The 14,198-nt window shown below is 39.5% G+C and overlaps 1 protein-coding gene across 5 annotated transcripts in view; it reads left to right on the top strand.

Moving 5' to 3' along the window:
• mpp7a (membrane palmitoylated protein 7a) overlaps nucleotides 1-14,198 on the top strand; it is a 209,321-nt gene that overhangs the window by 178,340 nt on the left and 16,783 nt on the right. For all 5 annotated transcript variants that reach the window (XM_007905455.2, XM_007905454.2, XM_007905452.2 and 2 more), the window contains one exon: nucleotides 6,380-6,550. In XM_007905455.2, the coding sequence (XP_007903646.1) occupies nucleotides 6,380-6,550 (171 nt within the window). The remainder of the gene's footprint in view (nucleotides 1-6,379; nucleotides 6,551-14,198) is intronic.

Below are 14,198 nucleotides of genomic sequence, written 5' to 3'. Positions count from 1 at the left end.
TTGCGTAAGTCGTATTAAATGTCATGGTCCTGACTGATACAACTTAAGTGAGTATTACTGCATAGCAGTTTGTTGTCTTTGCAGCAGTTACAGAAAATTAGAGGCTATTGCAAAGATTCAGAAATCCCCATTCAAACCTGTTCCATTTATTTCTTTTGTTTCTCATTAATTTCAGGGGTCACGGTATTTGCACATCCTTTATCGTGTAATCTGTTTCTCTTGCTCCTAAATACATTTTGCTTCTTCTAATGTTCATTTCCAATCTTGCGGTCTGTTCAGTTTACTTCTGACACAGTGCAACAATACGCATTCCAGAGCACGAGTGTGTTAGGCAGTTTATCTATTGCCAAGTCAATCCTCCCAACTACTATATAATCTTGCCCAGTGCCCATTTATACTTCCTGTTTTTCAGTTTATTGTTTCCTTTTCCAATTGACCATCATTCTTAAAAGGACATCCCACAGAGGGATCGGGAAAGGGCAGGTAAATGGGATTGAAAGGTTTGCTCTTAAAGGGGTTAGCAAGGACACGATGGGCCATATGGCCGCCTTCTGTACTGTAAGTTTTTATGGTTTCATCACATTACTAATCTTGACATGAAAAGAATGGATTAGATTTGTTGCCTTGGTCTGAGGAGGCACTTTTTTTCAAAAAATAATGTTTGTCCCTTGAGCAGAACCTCATTGAAACGCGTTTCATTGGAAACTGGGTTTACTCATATTATGGCGTGAACCTTGACATTTACTTATAATAATAATAATAATCCTTGCATTTGATATAGCGCTTTTCACATCAGGAGGACGTCCCAAAGCGCTGCACAGAACACACTGTAAAGTGAATTGACTGTATATTTGTGGGCGAACGCGGCAGCCAATTGCGCACAGCAATGTCCCACAAACAGTCGTAGATTGAAAATGACCAATTTATTATTGTTTTGGTTTTGGAGGGATTATTATTAGGCTCTGTGTGGAGTAAGGAAACTTGCCCAAGGTTTCGCCCTCTGCCTGGAATTGAACTCAGGTCTCTCGCTTGCAAAGCGAGTGCTCTAACCACTGAGCTACAGGACTCCACAAACTTACCAACTAGAGAAATTAAATTGTGTGTGCAAAGCCTTGCTTTAGAGGTTTGCTTCAAAACACCAGATGGTTTCTCACTCGCTTCAATACTGAACAACCTCAGGATCATCATGTCACTGGAAACATCATTTCCCGTGTCCTGTGAACACTCAAGGTGAAAGAAATATTGTCATAGACGAGCTGATGACCTGGGTGTCATCCATTTCTTTACTGAAGGAGTCAGCCAGCTTTCTGCACATGTATACAGTGAATTTGGAGGCACTTACCGTGATTGCGCCCCATTATAATATTGTTTAGGACCTTGTGGGTCCCAGCTGTCATGTTCTAACTGCTGTGCTTAATGTGGCTTGTTGTTTGATGTTCCAGAATAAGTCGCAATTTTCACCAAACTTACTGGAGTTGTAGCAAATTCTACCCCCAGCCCCCCCCCACACCTTCTGTTTTTTTATTGCAAATGGCAAAATAGCACTTGAAAAATAAGACACCAGATAAAAACTGACTTTAATGATACAAATTTACATTTATACAGCCCTTTCACATTGGAAGGACATCTCAAGGTGCTTATCTCTCCTGACTTGTCACAGATATGTAGGTTATCTCTCCTCTATGTGGAGTCCTGTAGCTCAGTGTTGAGAGCACTTGCCTCGCAATTGAGATACCTGGGTTCGATTCCCAGCAGGGCGAAATGTTGGACAAGTTTCCTTACTCCACACCCTCTGTTTACCTAGCAGTAAGTAGGAAGCCGGTTGTTAGTCGATTGGCGGATTGCGTTTCCGGGGACAATAATTCCTTCAAAAAAATAATAAATTGGTCACTTCAATCCACGACTGTTTGTGGGATACTGCTGTACACAATTGTGTACAACTGCCACGTTTCGCCCACAAAATATATAGTCAATTCACTTTACAGTATATTCTGTGAAACTCTTTGGGGCGTCTAGAAGACATGAAAAGGCGCTATATCAAATGTAAGGATGATTATTAATATTATTAGCATTATTATATGGAGGGGGCTTATCCTACTTACTGTTGCTGTGCTGATCAAGGGCTGTCTCTGAAATTTCAAACTATCTCTTTCAAATGATGATTAATTTGTTGCAGGTTTCCAGCATTTCTGTTTTTATTTCCAATTTCCAGCATTGCATTTTTTTCAAAAAATCTATCAGTTGTAAATCGCTACCTGTTCCAGTAGTTAATAGATTTGGCTCAAAATTCTGAGGATCTGGCTCAGAATCTAAGGATCTGGCTCAGAATTCTGAGGATCTGGAGCAGAAAACTAATGTGTGAGTTGCACTGAAGAAGCAGAAATGGTGAACTTTTATAAATCTGCTTTAGGCTACACTAATTATCATATCTGAGTCTCGCTATTGGGTCCATAGTCTGCAGGGAAACCATAATCGTTTTCTTCAAACATTGCATTTTGTAATGCAAAACATACCTGAAAGCTTTTTTTTAACTCCCAGATGTTACATATTATAGGAATATATCTTGAATGTCCAGTGTTGCCAACACTAGTTAGAAGCCAAATATTTTTAGTTCTGCTGAGCTGCAGGATGTATGGCATATATAGTGTTACTGTCAGTGCAGACATACATACCTAGAAGTGTTCTTTATCCCATATTCGCTGTTATCTAGCCATTAACCATCCCATCATAATTTCATATTGGCTCACAGGATTTGTATTCTAGCCTATCAATTTCCTTTGAGAGTTTTATCAAATGATTTGTAATGGTAACAAATCTCCATCTTCAAAATAGTCTTCAAAGAATTCAAATAGATTTTAAGAAGTTGTATCAGGAAGTAACAAGGAGTGAGTGAGGGATTCAGTGATATTTATTATAATAATAGATACATTAATCCTTGCAAATAATGTAGCGCCATATAATATCGTCGAGACGTCTCAATGTGCTTCCCAGGATTTACAGTAAGGTGGATTGACTTTTGTACTTGGTGGGCATTTGGTGTGAGATAAGGGCTGAGGCGGGGAAAGTGGTGAAGATGAAAGAAAATGCTCTTACTCATGATTGGGACACAGAAGAGTGGAAGTGGATAAGGATGGAGAGACGGTCAAGGAAAATGGAATGGTCAGCAGTATCAAAAGCAGCAGAACGGTTGAGGAAGACATTAAGACAGGGGGAGCCCTGATTGCAGAGTGAGAGTACATTGGTCATCTGTTATGAAAAAAATATATTATTTTCATCACTAAATCCAAAGATATCTGTTCTCTTTATCCTGAGTTTTTATATAGATTTATTCAGTGGCAGCAAGAGGTAAGGTTCGTACATGGTTGGGGGAGGGGTGTTAGGGGACACGGGGGAGGAGGCGGCCGGGCGGATGTTTTCTATCTTTGAAATGAAGAAATCCATCGCACTAGGGATGAAGACTTCATCGTACTTGGCACTAGATGTGAGGATCGAGGGTGCTTGAGAGGCACATGGAGAAGATGATGATTGGTGAAGAACATCACTTTGGGGGTGGTTTTGGCCTCCAGAATGGCCTGGGAATTGAAAGCAGTTTTGGCCTGTGTGAGAGAGAGAGAGAGAGGCGGTAGGTATAAAGATGCTGCAGCAGGAGCATTAATATTTGTACAAGAAAGCATGCTGAGTGCGATGAAACTAATGAGAGCAAGTTAAAGTGATGGACAGTTAGGAAATATCAAACTTGTAGTGCTTGGCTTGAACAGCAAGCTGGTCCTTCGTAACATTAAAAATGTTCAAATTAAAGCTTGTAGTCTGTCTAAAGGATGAAGGGAAACAAATTAAATTTGCATTGGACGTGTTTACACTGCAAATATTGTAGCATTTTGTCATCAACATGAAGTATAATGTGCTAAGAGATGCTCCTCCACGTGAAGGCGCTAAATAAACAATAGTTGTATAAGCACAACAACAACTTGCATTTATACAGCATCCTTCATCCGGGATAACATCCCTGAGAGCTGGACAGTGTTGGAGTCTGACCCAGAGACAGGGATAGAGGGAGGGGGGAGGTGACCGTAAAAAGGAAGGTCATTAGGTAAGATTTGGCAATAGGGATGGAGGGGGCAAGGCAGAGGGATTGCGGGAAAGAGTTCCGGAGTTTCGGGGATGTACTGTTTTACACTCATCACAGTGAAACACAACAGTTTTTGGGTGGAATAGAAATGTTTCTTTGCACCCAGTGACTGAATTAAGAATTTTCGCATCTTGTCCCATCTGAGCTGGATGCAGTGTGGACCTCTCGTATATTGTCCCCACATTGGCTATACTTGATCCTCAGATCACCTCTTCAGATTCCAATACCACGTCTCCATTTCTAAGACTCAGCATCCTTATGGCCTCTTGCTTGAACAGATTTACCAATTTAGGGCTAATTGGTGTTATGGATTCCTGTCACTGTGCACTTGAACTGATCCTGCCCAGGCCTATTTCAACAGGAATGTTAACAGCAATGAGGTGGAAGGCCATCAGTTTTATCTGTCTGGGGATGACTCAAACCCACATCATGTAAAATTGTTCTTAAATTGTTGGGCCCCATCGATCTGGAACATTGAGTTCTTTGTAGTTAATTAGGTTAACTAGCAAATTTTGGTGATGTGCATTAATCCTACTCCACAGATACTCAAACTTTTCTCTTTAAATGTGTTTCTTGGTGACTAACGTACTGCAATAAAACTGTCTGAAATATTTCTGGACTCAGCTTCACCAAATGAAGCTCAGACCTCTTGGTAACTCACATTAATTGGCAATGGGAGTTGTAAAATAACTGCGTGAGTGTTGGGTGCATACCATCACTGATTCTGATCTTGGGTTGATAGAACCTAACTTGAAGCTGTGTTTTTGATATGTAGGTATAAATCCTCTTCAAACTAACATTCTTTGCTTGATCAGATACAGATGCTCCTGACATTTGTCATGTATTTCCTCCTTTAAGTTCCCATAAAATATTTGCTTGGGTTTTTGCATTACTCACAACTTCTGTCTCTATTTTCCTTATTATTTCCGAGTGAAATCAATTCCCTTATGTCGTCTGTTGCATCTAATTATAGATTTCCAACAGCAACACAAACTTAAACATAGTTTTCTTAGCTGAGTTGGGTTCTATTTATTTTATTGGTAGATCTATATATATATATTATATATATATATTTTATAATGAAGTTAAGGAAATTTCCCAGACCAGTGTTTTATTTATCTGCATTAATGGTCCTTGAAATAACTGAACTGATCTCAGACCTCATCTCTGTAGTCCCACAGCTTTAAACTCAATAACTCCAAGTTGTTTAAAGCATAATGAAAAGTTTCTGTGTGTCAGACCAATAAAAAGAACTCCAATTGAAGTTCACCAAATGAAGCTCAGACCTCTGTCAATTCATGCTAATAAGCTCAATAGACAGTCTACTTGTTGTGTATTCCAGGAAGATCATATGAATATCATTTGTGTTTTTTACTTAGAGACTCTGGTGATTATGTTTTTTCTAATCATATGAATCATAATTTATCATTCCAGCAAATTTAAATCTTAAAAGTAAGTTTGATGATTCTAACTATCACATTTATGAACCGAATCATGGTATCCGTGCAGTCTTATTTTAATCAAAATCCACTTTATTGAATTCTTTCATAATCTTAAACACCTGTCAGGTAGTCTCAACTCCAGAGAGAAAAGATGCAACCTATCCAATCTTTCTTGATAGCTGTATCCATTAATCACTTGTAACATCCTTGTAAATCTTGTTGGTAAGTTCACCACGCAGCTTCTACCTGTATGTATTTTACCAGTTATCCCTGCCCAAGTTGGTGCATATCTGTTTGCATGTAGAATTGATGTTATTCAATAGGATTTGATACCTATTGAATGTTATTTTTAAAGAAAATGTTTTAAATTTCTACATAAAATAAACGTATTGGTTTATTGCATCTAATGTGCTCCCATGATTATGCTGCTACGAGATATTCTGCAATTTTTAATCATACAGGGACACAAGTAAGGAATAAATCTGCCATTTTCACCAAGCGAGCACTGCATTTCTGAGCTTTGTTTTAAGGTGGACTTTAGGATTTAGTTACAGTCTTAGTATTACCTAAAGTGTTATTTTTAAATGCTATTTAGCTCTGGCCTTTGAGAGAGGAGAAGAAAACTCTGGAAACTACATTTCAGCATGCAATACAGGTTGTGGAAGACAAGCTTAATTTGCACTGCTTCTTTTGATGGTTCTGAGTAGGTTTTAGCGTCACAATAAGTGACTGTTCTATTTAGTTTTGTGATGTTTTTAGGAAGCGATTGTTTGTGAGAAGTAAGACTAATGACTCTTCATTCTTGCAGCTGGCTTCAGAAGAAGTTTTCGACTGAGCAGAAAAGACAGGAAGATGAATAAATCCATGTACGAATGTAAAAGAAGTGAACAGTACGACACTGCAGATGTTCCAACCTATGAAGAAGTGGTCTTTTACCAGCGGCAGCCCAGCGAGAAGTACAGGCTCGTTGTCTTTGTTGGTAAATGGTCATTTTAACTCTGATTTGTATATTGTTTGTCTTTTTGGGCAGTTGTTTGACCCTAGGTGTGCTGCCTAGTGTCCACTTGTTTAGGTTGCTTGAATGATATTCTAGTGAGATTACCATCATTTCCACAATTTGGGCTGAGCAACGTCAGAAATAAGAAGGGGTTGGCCATATTACTTGTTTCTCTTTTTAGTTGGGTACCATTTTTGATGATTTAGCTGTGTATTACTGCACTAATTTGTACCTGGTTTAGGCTTAGTGTTTAGTTTGCGGTGATAAGAAAAGCACTGGCCAGGTGGAGGTGTCAACAGCAGACATTACTCTTATTTCCATAGTATTTATCAAATGCCCTTTTTGTTCCACATGCACAGTCGAGTCACAGCATAAGGAGGCCTAACCTCAAATCAAGTGATGTGTGATCAGTCAAGAGACAAATGCATTTAATGGCCAGTACCTGTTATCTTTACATGACTCAAATCTGAGGACCACAGTTATTTACTGGGGAAAGTTTAGTAGAATGGTCGATAAGGTAAGGCTCCAGTTAATGCTTTGCATCTGGGTTTCAAATCTCATTATAGAAAGGATATCACAATTACGGAGATGATACAGCAATGTTACTGAAATGTTACTAAGAATGAGAAGTGATAGTTGCATGGAGAGACTTGAAAAGTCAGTGGAGTTATCGGTGGACCAGAGAAAATTAAGAGTGAGGGAGGGGTTATCTATTGGAGGTTTGAATGGTTTTGTTTGGGTAAATAGAGAAAGGATAGTTACAATGATGTATGGGTCAGAACGAAGAAGGCATGAATTGAAAACTATTATGTACTGCACCAGAGTGTAAGACTAGATTGTGAACGCAAATGCTCAACTATTTTGAATAGTGTCGTTTGAACAGCCTCCACCTGAACAATCAGACATGACCTTGCTTTAAAACATAATCCAAAGGCCGGCACTTCTGACAATAGAGCTCCCCGAGTACTGCACCAGAGTGTAAGCCTAGATTGTGAACGCAAAGTCTCAACATAGGGCTTGAACCCATAGTACTTTCAACTACCTCAAAGTTGCATTGATGTTTGCAATTGTGGGAGCAAGGATATTGGGGAATAACACTTGTTGTAGGGAGACTTCTTTTCAAAAGAGCTATAATTACTTCCTCAGGGATCTATTCAAGGACTACATGAAAAGTAGGACAAGAATAAAAATTGTATTGGATAAAGACCGTGGAAATCAATGGTCTCTGAAATTCTGGATCCGAGATGTTATTTGACATAGACTAGCCTTGCATTTTTTTCCTGGATGGTTTCCAAGGTCTACAGAAATCATTCACTCATGAGCAAATGAAGAGTGCAGTCCTTATGGCTGTACTTTCATGGAAGTGGATACTTCACTTCATTCACTAGCGTTTGGGGATGCCCGAACAAACCATAAAGTTGAAGGTTTCTACTCCTGTTTATCGTCTGCCTCAAAGACAGGAGGGAACAATTTCTTCACACAATGGGGGTGTGAGAATGTGCAAATGTCCTGTCCCACATGACTGTCGACTCAGAATCAATTGAGGTGTTTGAGAACAAAGTAGATAGGTACTTGGTAAGTAAGAGTATTAAAATAAACAGTGGTTTTAAAAAGGTAAAGGAGCTGTTGTGGGCTAATGGCAGAGTTAAATGATTAAATGGGTTAAATGGTCTCTTGTTTCTATACTCCTATCATGACCTAAGGAAATTGAACTGTTTTCTCCAAAGGGAGAAGTTTACAATGTTCATATTGCACCACATTAATATGGGAGAAGAAGAATAATCCTTGTATTTGATATAAGTGACTTAACACGCCGCTGAGACGTTTCAAAGTGCTTCTCTGTAAAGTTTACTGTAAAGTGGAGTGACTGTATTTTGTGAGGAGCTGCAGATCTCAGGTCTTTATTTTCAAGTTGGACCTTCTGCCCGACTTTAAAATTGCTGGAGGAAGGGCTGTCATTTTTTGAGTAACTATTCTTTTGATGATCTTTAGTTACTCCACACATTCAGTTCAAGTACTTTTGCCTGAACTCAGCCTGTGGATCTTCGGAGAGTCAATGGTTTCATAGGTTCCACATTTAAGAAAGGAATTACTTATTCCTGATTCTCTACGACTTGTTAATACCTCAAGCTTATCTGTGGAAATAATTGAGCAGTAGCTCCGATACGTTGCTGTCGTTCATTACAAATTAAGAGACTGCCATGACCAGTGGCTAGCAGCTCCTTAGTCCTCTCAATGTGATTAGAGTCTGGGGAAACCAGAATGAAACTGGGCTAAATAGGAGATTAGAAATGAGGGCCCAGTGTTTTCATTGCATCAAAATGAAAAGATTTGTTAATGCAGTTTGTACAAAAAGAGTGCATTTTAGGGAGAACATATCTCCCCCCCCCCCCCCCTCAGTAGAGCTGATTTGTATAGAATCCAGAGTGTTTGGCAATCCCACAGATATACCAATTGGGGAGTTTTATTGGATGGAATAGTCCATTCCACCCACGTACCCAGAGGGGCTGACTTTTCTGTTTGCTGGACATGGCTGATTTTGAGTCACAAAGAGGAGTCTTGTTCCACTCCAACACAATATGCCTCCGGAGCGGAGTTTTGTGTTTCACACCTCCAGGTTCCCCTAAGGAACCTGCATTTGCAACTCAATTGTTATTAAAGGGAGAACATGTCTCTTCACCTCCCCTCCCCCCACAAAGCTGATTTGTATAGAATCCAGAGTGTTTGGCACTCCCACAGATATACCAATTGAAACTGTCACAGTTTAGACACCAAGTTAGACACCAAGTTTGCTCTTAGAATCTTAATAAGATGTTAAAGATTTTGTCAAAAAAGATTGCAAGATAAATTCGTCATTTGGGTAGTAACATCACTGCGAAGAACAAAATCCAAATATCTTCAACTCTTATCTTCAAATCTTAAGAATATTCGTGAAACAATGTAAAACAATGTATTGGCAGCTATCTTTCCATTGATAATTTCTTAAGTATTTCCTCCCAACATCTGCTGTGCATCAAAGAGGGCCATGCTAAAGAGGAGTTGAATTCAATTACAGAAAATTCCTTCAAAGGATTCTCCCTTTGTAGTGAAGCCTGGAAAGATCTGGATCTGTGTCATTATCCGTTCAAGTCTAGTGTGTGTGCAGAGGGGAGTGGGGTGCAGTGGCAATATCTCCGTTTATAATCGGACTGGATAGCAGTATTCAACCAAGGATTGTAAAATACGCAATAAATTAGTTTTACAGGGTTCTGAGGTGAAGTTATTATTGCACCACATTTGACAATGCAACAAATTATGGGTTTAATTTTCAGCAGATCCTATTAGGAATAATCAATAGCAAACAATGATTATTTTCAGTAATCAGATTCACGTTCCATTACTTGAAGACGCTAGAATGTAGTTGTTACCACAGGTCATGACCTGCTTCCAGTTATTGGGAGGACCCGCTATTGATGATGTTAAGGACTGTGGGTATGAATTGCCACAATGTAAATGCTGTTAATAATCCTTGCATTTGATATTGTGCATTGTCACATGATCAAAACATCTCAAAGAGCTTCACGGGAATTATTAAAAGTGTAGCGATTGTGTATTGGTAGGCTAATTTGGCAGTCAGTTAACACACAACAACAACAAGATTGCATTTATAGAGCGCCTTTCATGTTGGATGTCACACAGCGATGTCCCACAAACAGCAATGAAGTGACTGACCAATTTTGTTTGGGGGATTCCTGGCCAGGACACAAGGAAAAACTCTCTTGTTCCCAGTAGTACCATGGTATCCGTAAAATCCACCTGAGCAATCAGACCTGACCATGTATTGCATTGTAAAATCCTAACATGGGGCTTGAAGCCACAACCTTCTGACTCAGGCAAGATTGCTTCCAAATGAGCCAGTCGGACATCTGGTTCCATGTTGTACAATGTAGTGGAAAAGAACATGAATATAAAAATGTGCAATTTTATTGCAATAACTGAAAACTCTTAGTTTAGCATATTATGTGCTATAAATGTCAAAATTGGCTGGGAATTCATAATTTCTGCAGTGTTACATTGCCCTCTTCGCTAATATATTAATAAAGCAGTGGAGGTATATATATGTATATACTAGTTGTAGTTTCCTCCAAATGACAGAAGCTTTCTTCTGAATTTTAGGATGGAAACATAAGGACTGTATGAAGCTTGCATTTTTACATTTGTCAACAGTTCAGCAAATGTCTTCAGGCCACAATAATTTTATGGAGAAACTGGCAGTAACCCAATTTATGCAATAAAGTTGCACAGGCAGATTTGGTAAGAATTTGTTTCTGTTGCCTGAACTGCCCCTGAGTATGAAGTGAGCTTGGGATGTCAATAATGAAGCCATTGTTTTGCAATTGAAGTCTCCCCACTGTGAGAATGGTCAGATGAATGACATTATGTATCATAAATACTATACTTTGGGGAGGTACGGATTCCAGCTGCAACTGCAAAGAGGGGAAATTATCCTGGTGACACAGACGAATACATTTCTCCATAATTAATGTAAACATTTGTAAGAGGAGCATATTGTCAGCACAAGTGTCATCATTGCGTCATTGTTGGAGAAAGTTGAAGCTCATTTAGGCCTTGATGTTTGACAGCCAACCTGAAAGAACAGCATGAAACTAGGGAGGGGAAAGTGGCAAATGATGGAGTGGTCAACTTTAAGGCAGAGAAAAGTGCAGGGAGCCCTGATGGAACAACAGGAAGGATGTTACTTTGCCCAGGGTGCTCTCAAGGCTGTGGGCAGGAGGGAAACCAGATTGGGGGCACTCGTACATGAGCTGTCGGAGGGGAAGGAGTTTAGCTGGGAGGTGACAACTTGTAGATGGACTGGTTGGGTAAGAATGATAACTGGAAAATTTGCAGGAGTCAAGTGTAGGGATTTTGAGAAGGGGATAATGGTAGAAATTTTGATGCTGGATTTCATGTAAGAAATGAGGAAGAGGGATTACGGGGGAGACAGAACGAAGGTGTGAAGGATCCAGTGGTATAGGACTAAGTCCATGAGCACTCATGAGGAGCTGAAGTGTCTGTCCTGCAGGATGACACTGCAGTAGGATGATTTGGCCAAGAAAGGAGAGAGACAGTAGATTATAGTTTGATTGAAACTAATTTGGTGGCGACCATTAGGTTCGATTTGAGCAAAATACTATTCAGCATAGGCTTGAAAGTCCAAAAAGAGACAGCCCTCGGATTCCAGACACAAGGCAAGCTCCATTTTCCAATTGATTTCCCTCAACATTGTTGGCAGCATGGGAAGAGCAGAACAGAGCTGGGTATACATTACGGATGCTGTTTCCATTGCACCACTGAAGGTCTAAAGTTGGGGGCACTGTTGCTTTACAATACCCCTATTTGCAGTGTCTTTCTTATGAATTTAAATAAGCGTTTTCTTTTGTCTGAATAACTTTTCCAAAGCTCATTTTTCTGCCACATTTGACAGATTGTGAAATAATCACTAGAATAATATTGGGATTGTTCAAATGAATCACAAGAATTGGAGTTTAGCTTTTGCAGAAGTCATTGCTATGCAGTTTTTGAATAGTTTTGAGGAATGAAACTTTTAATTTATAAAAGTTGAGCCCTGAAGAGCAGGTTAATTTAAGTTAAAATAAACAGAATTGTCCTGTGTCTGGCGTGCCGCAGTTTAACTGTGCACCACTGGCCTCCAGCTGAGATGGAGGCTTGTACAGCCACGCAGTAACATGCCTGAGTGATCTTTACACCTAGAACAGAAAGTTAAGAAATACAACCTTATGCGCTTTTGATCAAGAGCTTTGTTGGGTTTGGCCAGTTCTCTTTGTACGAGGGTGTTAAATTATTGTTATTTATGTAATATTCTTTTAAAAAGTCCATGTCAACAGTTGCTGCATTTAGTGAAACCTTTCCCAAGATTAATTGAGTGCGCAAAGTAGCTTTGAATGGATCATGAAAGTGGGATGAGTTAGAGAACTGGCACAATAAAACTATAAGTTAGTGTTTTTTTTAACATCTGGCGAAGAATCTTTTGACACAAATTTAACTCATTTCAAGGTGCATTTATTCTCGGTTGCAATGTTGCCAGCCGAAATGAAACTGATTTTCTGACAACTGAAACAGAAATTAGACAGTAAAGTAGTATGTACCTTTTTTTTAAAATGTTTCTCGCCCAGAAAAGTGGAAGAACAGAGATCTTGCTTCTTCACCAGGCTCTCCGCCTAATATGGGGAGTCTGTGGCTGCACATTCCTGATTTCCCCCATTCCCTGCTGCCTGACCCCACTTCCCTAGCGGCATGTGGTTAGTGTTAAATACAATAGGCTCACTATCAAGTTTGGCACTGGACCTGACATAGAGCGATCTTGGATCAGCGTGGGACCAGTGAAAGTTTGGGCACTTTTACCCTAAAGAGCCCTTTTATAAGAAAGTTTATTTTTTTATATATAAAAATTTTTTTCAACATGAAACTTTCGGACACTGGGTAGCATGGCAGATCTGATGTTAGATTGCTTGATTTTTATTTTGAAGGCTTACCTTTGATTCATGGATCACACTGCCATTTCAATTTGATTTCCCCTCTCTCAGTGGACAAGTATTTCTTGTTCTCGCCCAAGCATTAAATGGAGTGTTTTACAGCAGCTGTGTTCTCATTCTGGAAGAGCCACAAAGACAATCCTTTCCTGCAAAAAATATTTGTGGCTAAAGTATCAGCAGAGGCTGTGGAGTAGATTGGTGGCCCAGAATGGCCTCTCAGCTGTAAAGCAATGCGTAATGGCAGGTGACAGCAGTGGGAATCGTATGGGCTTTAAATTGTGGTAAAAGAATGCTGTTACTTTCATGTAATTCAGGTTATATTCATCAACACAAACTTTTTGGATGAGTGGAGGCGAATTGTATATTGTGGTGTTTTTAGATCGGTTGAATTTCTTGCCAAAACATTCTCACCCAATGCTCCTCATGCAATTGCTCGTGCAAATGTCTATGTTTCTCTTCTGAATAATTGCAACGGGGAGTATTGGTGTTAACAACCCAGTTCTTCTGCTGTTGCCTGTTCATGTATCTCAAATTGTTAACACAGCAATTGCTTTCTGAATTGCAGAGTATATTTCGGAGTGAGCTATAAATGGTTGGGATGTTCTGCTAAGCTAGGTAATGGAAATAAAAGCTTTGGGATTGTTCAAAATACAATGCGATGCTGTGATGGAATAATTGATGTACAAATAGAAATGAATGGGTTATTATTAGCCAAACAGTCATTCTCATCCCTGACTTTTCTTATGTTAAGCAACAAAATGGACAGCTCAATAGGAAATCCACAGGCTGCGAATAATAATGATCCTTGCATTGGATATAGCGCCTTATCACATCTTTGAGACGTCTCAAAGCGCTTCACAGAATATACTGTAAAGTGAATTGACTGGATATTTTGTGGGCAAAACACAGCAGCCAATTGTGCACAGCGGTGTCCCTCAAAAATTTAGTGTTTTTTTACGGAATTATTACCCCCAAAAAACCAATCCACTAATCGACTAACACTTGGGTTCCTACTTACTGCTCGATAAACAGAGGTGTGTGGAGTAAGAAAACTTGCCCAACGTTTCGCCATGCTGGGAAGTGCTTTAACCACT

Source organism: Callorhinchus milii, unplaced genomic scaffold (genome assembly GCF_018977255.1).
Source record: "Callorhinchus milii isolate IMCB2004 unplaced genomic scaffold, IMCB_Cmil_1.0 Scaffold2, whole genome shotgun sequence".
Classification (NCBI taxonomy): Eukaryota; Metazoa; Chordata; class Chondrichthyes; order Chimaeriformes; family Callorhinchidae; genus Callorhinchus; species Callorhinchus milii.
Note: the sequence above shows the minus strand (reverse complement) of the source record. Positions and strands in the feature narration are given on the sequence as shown.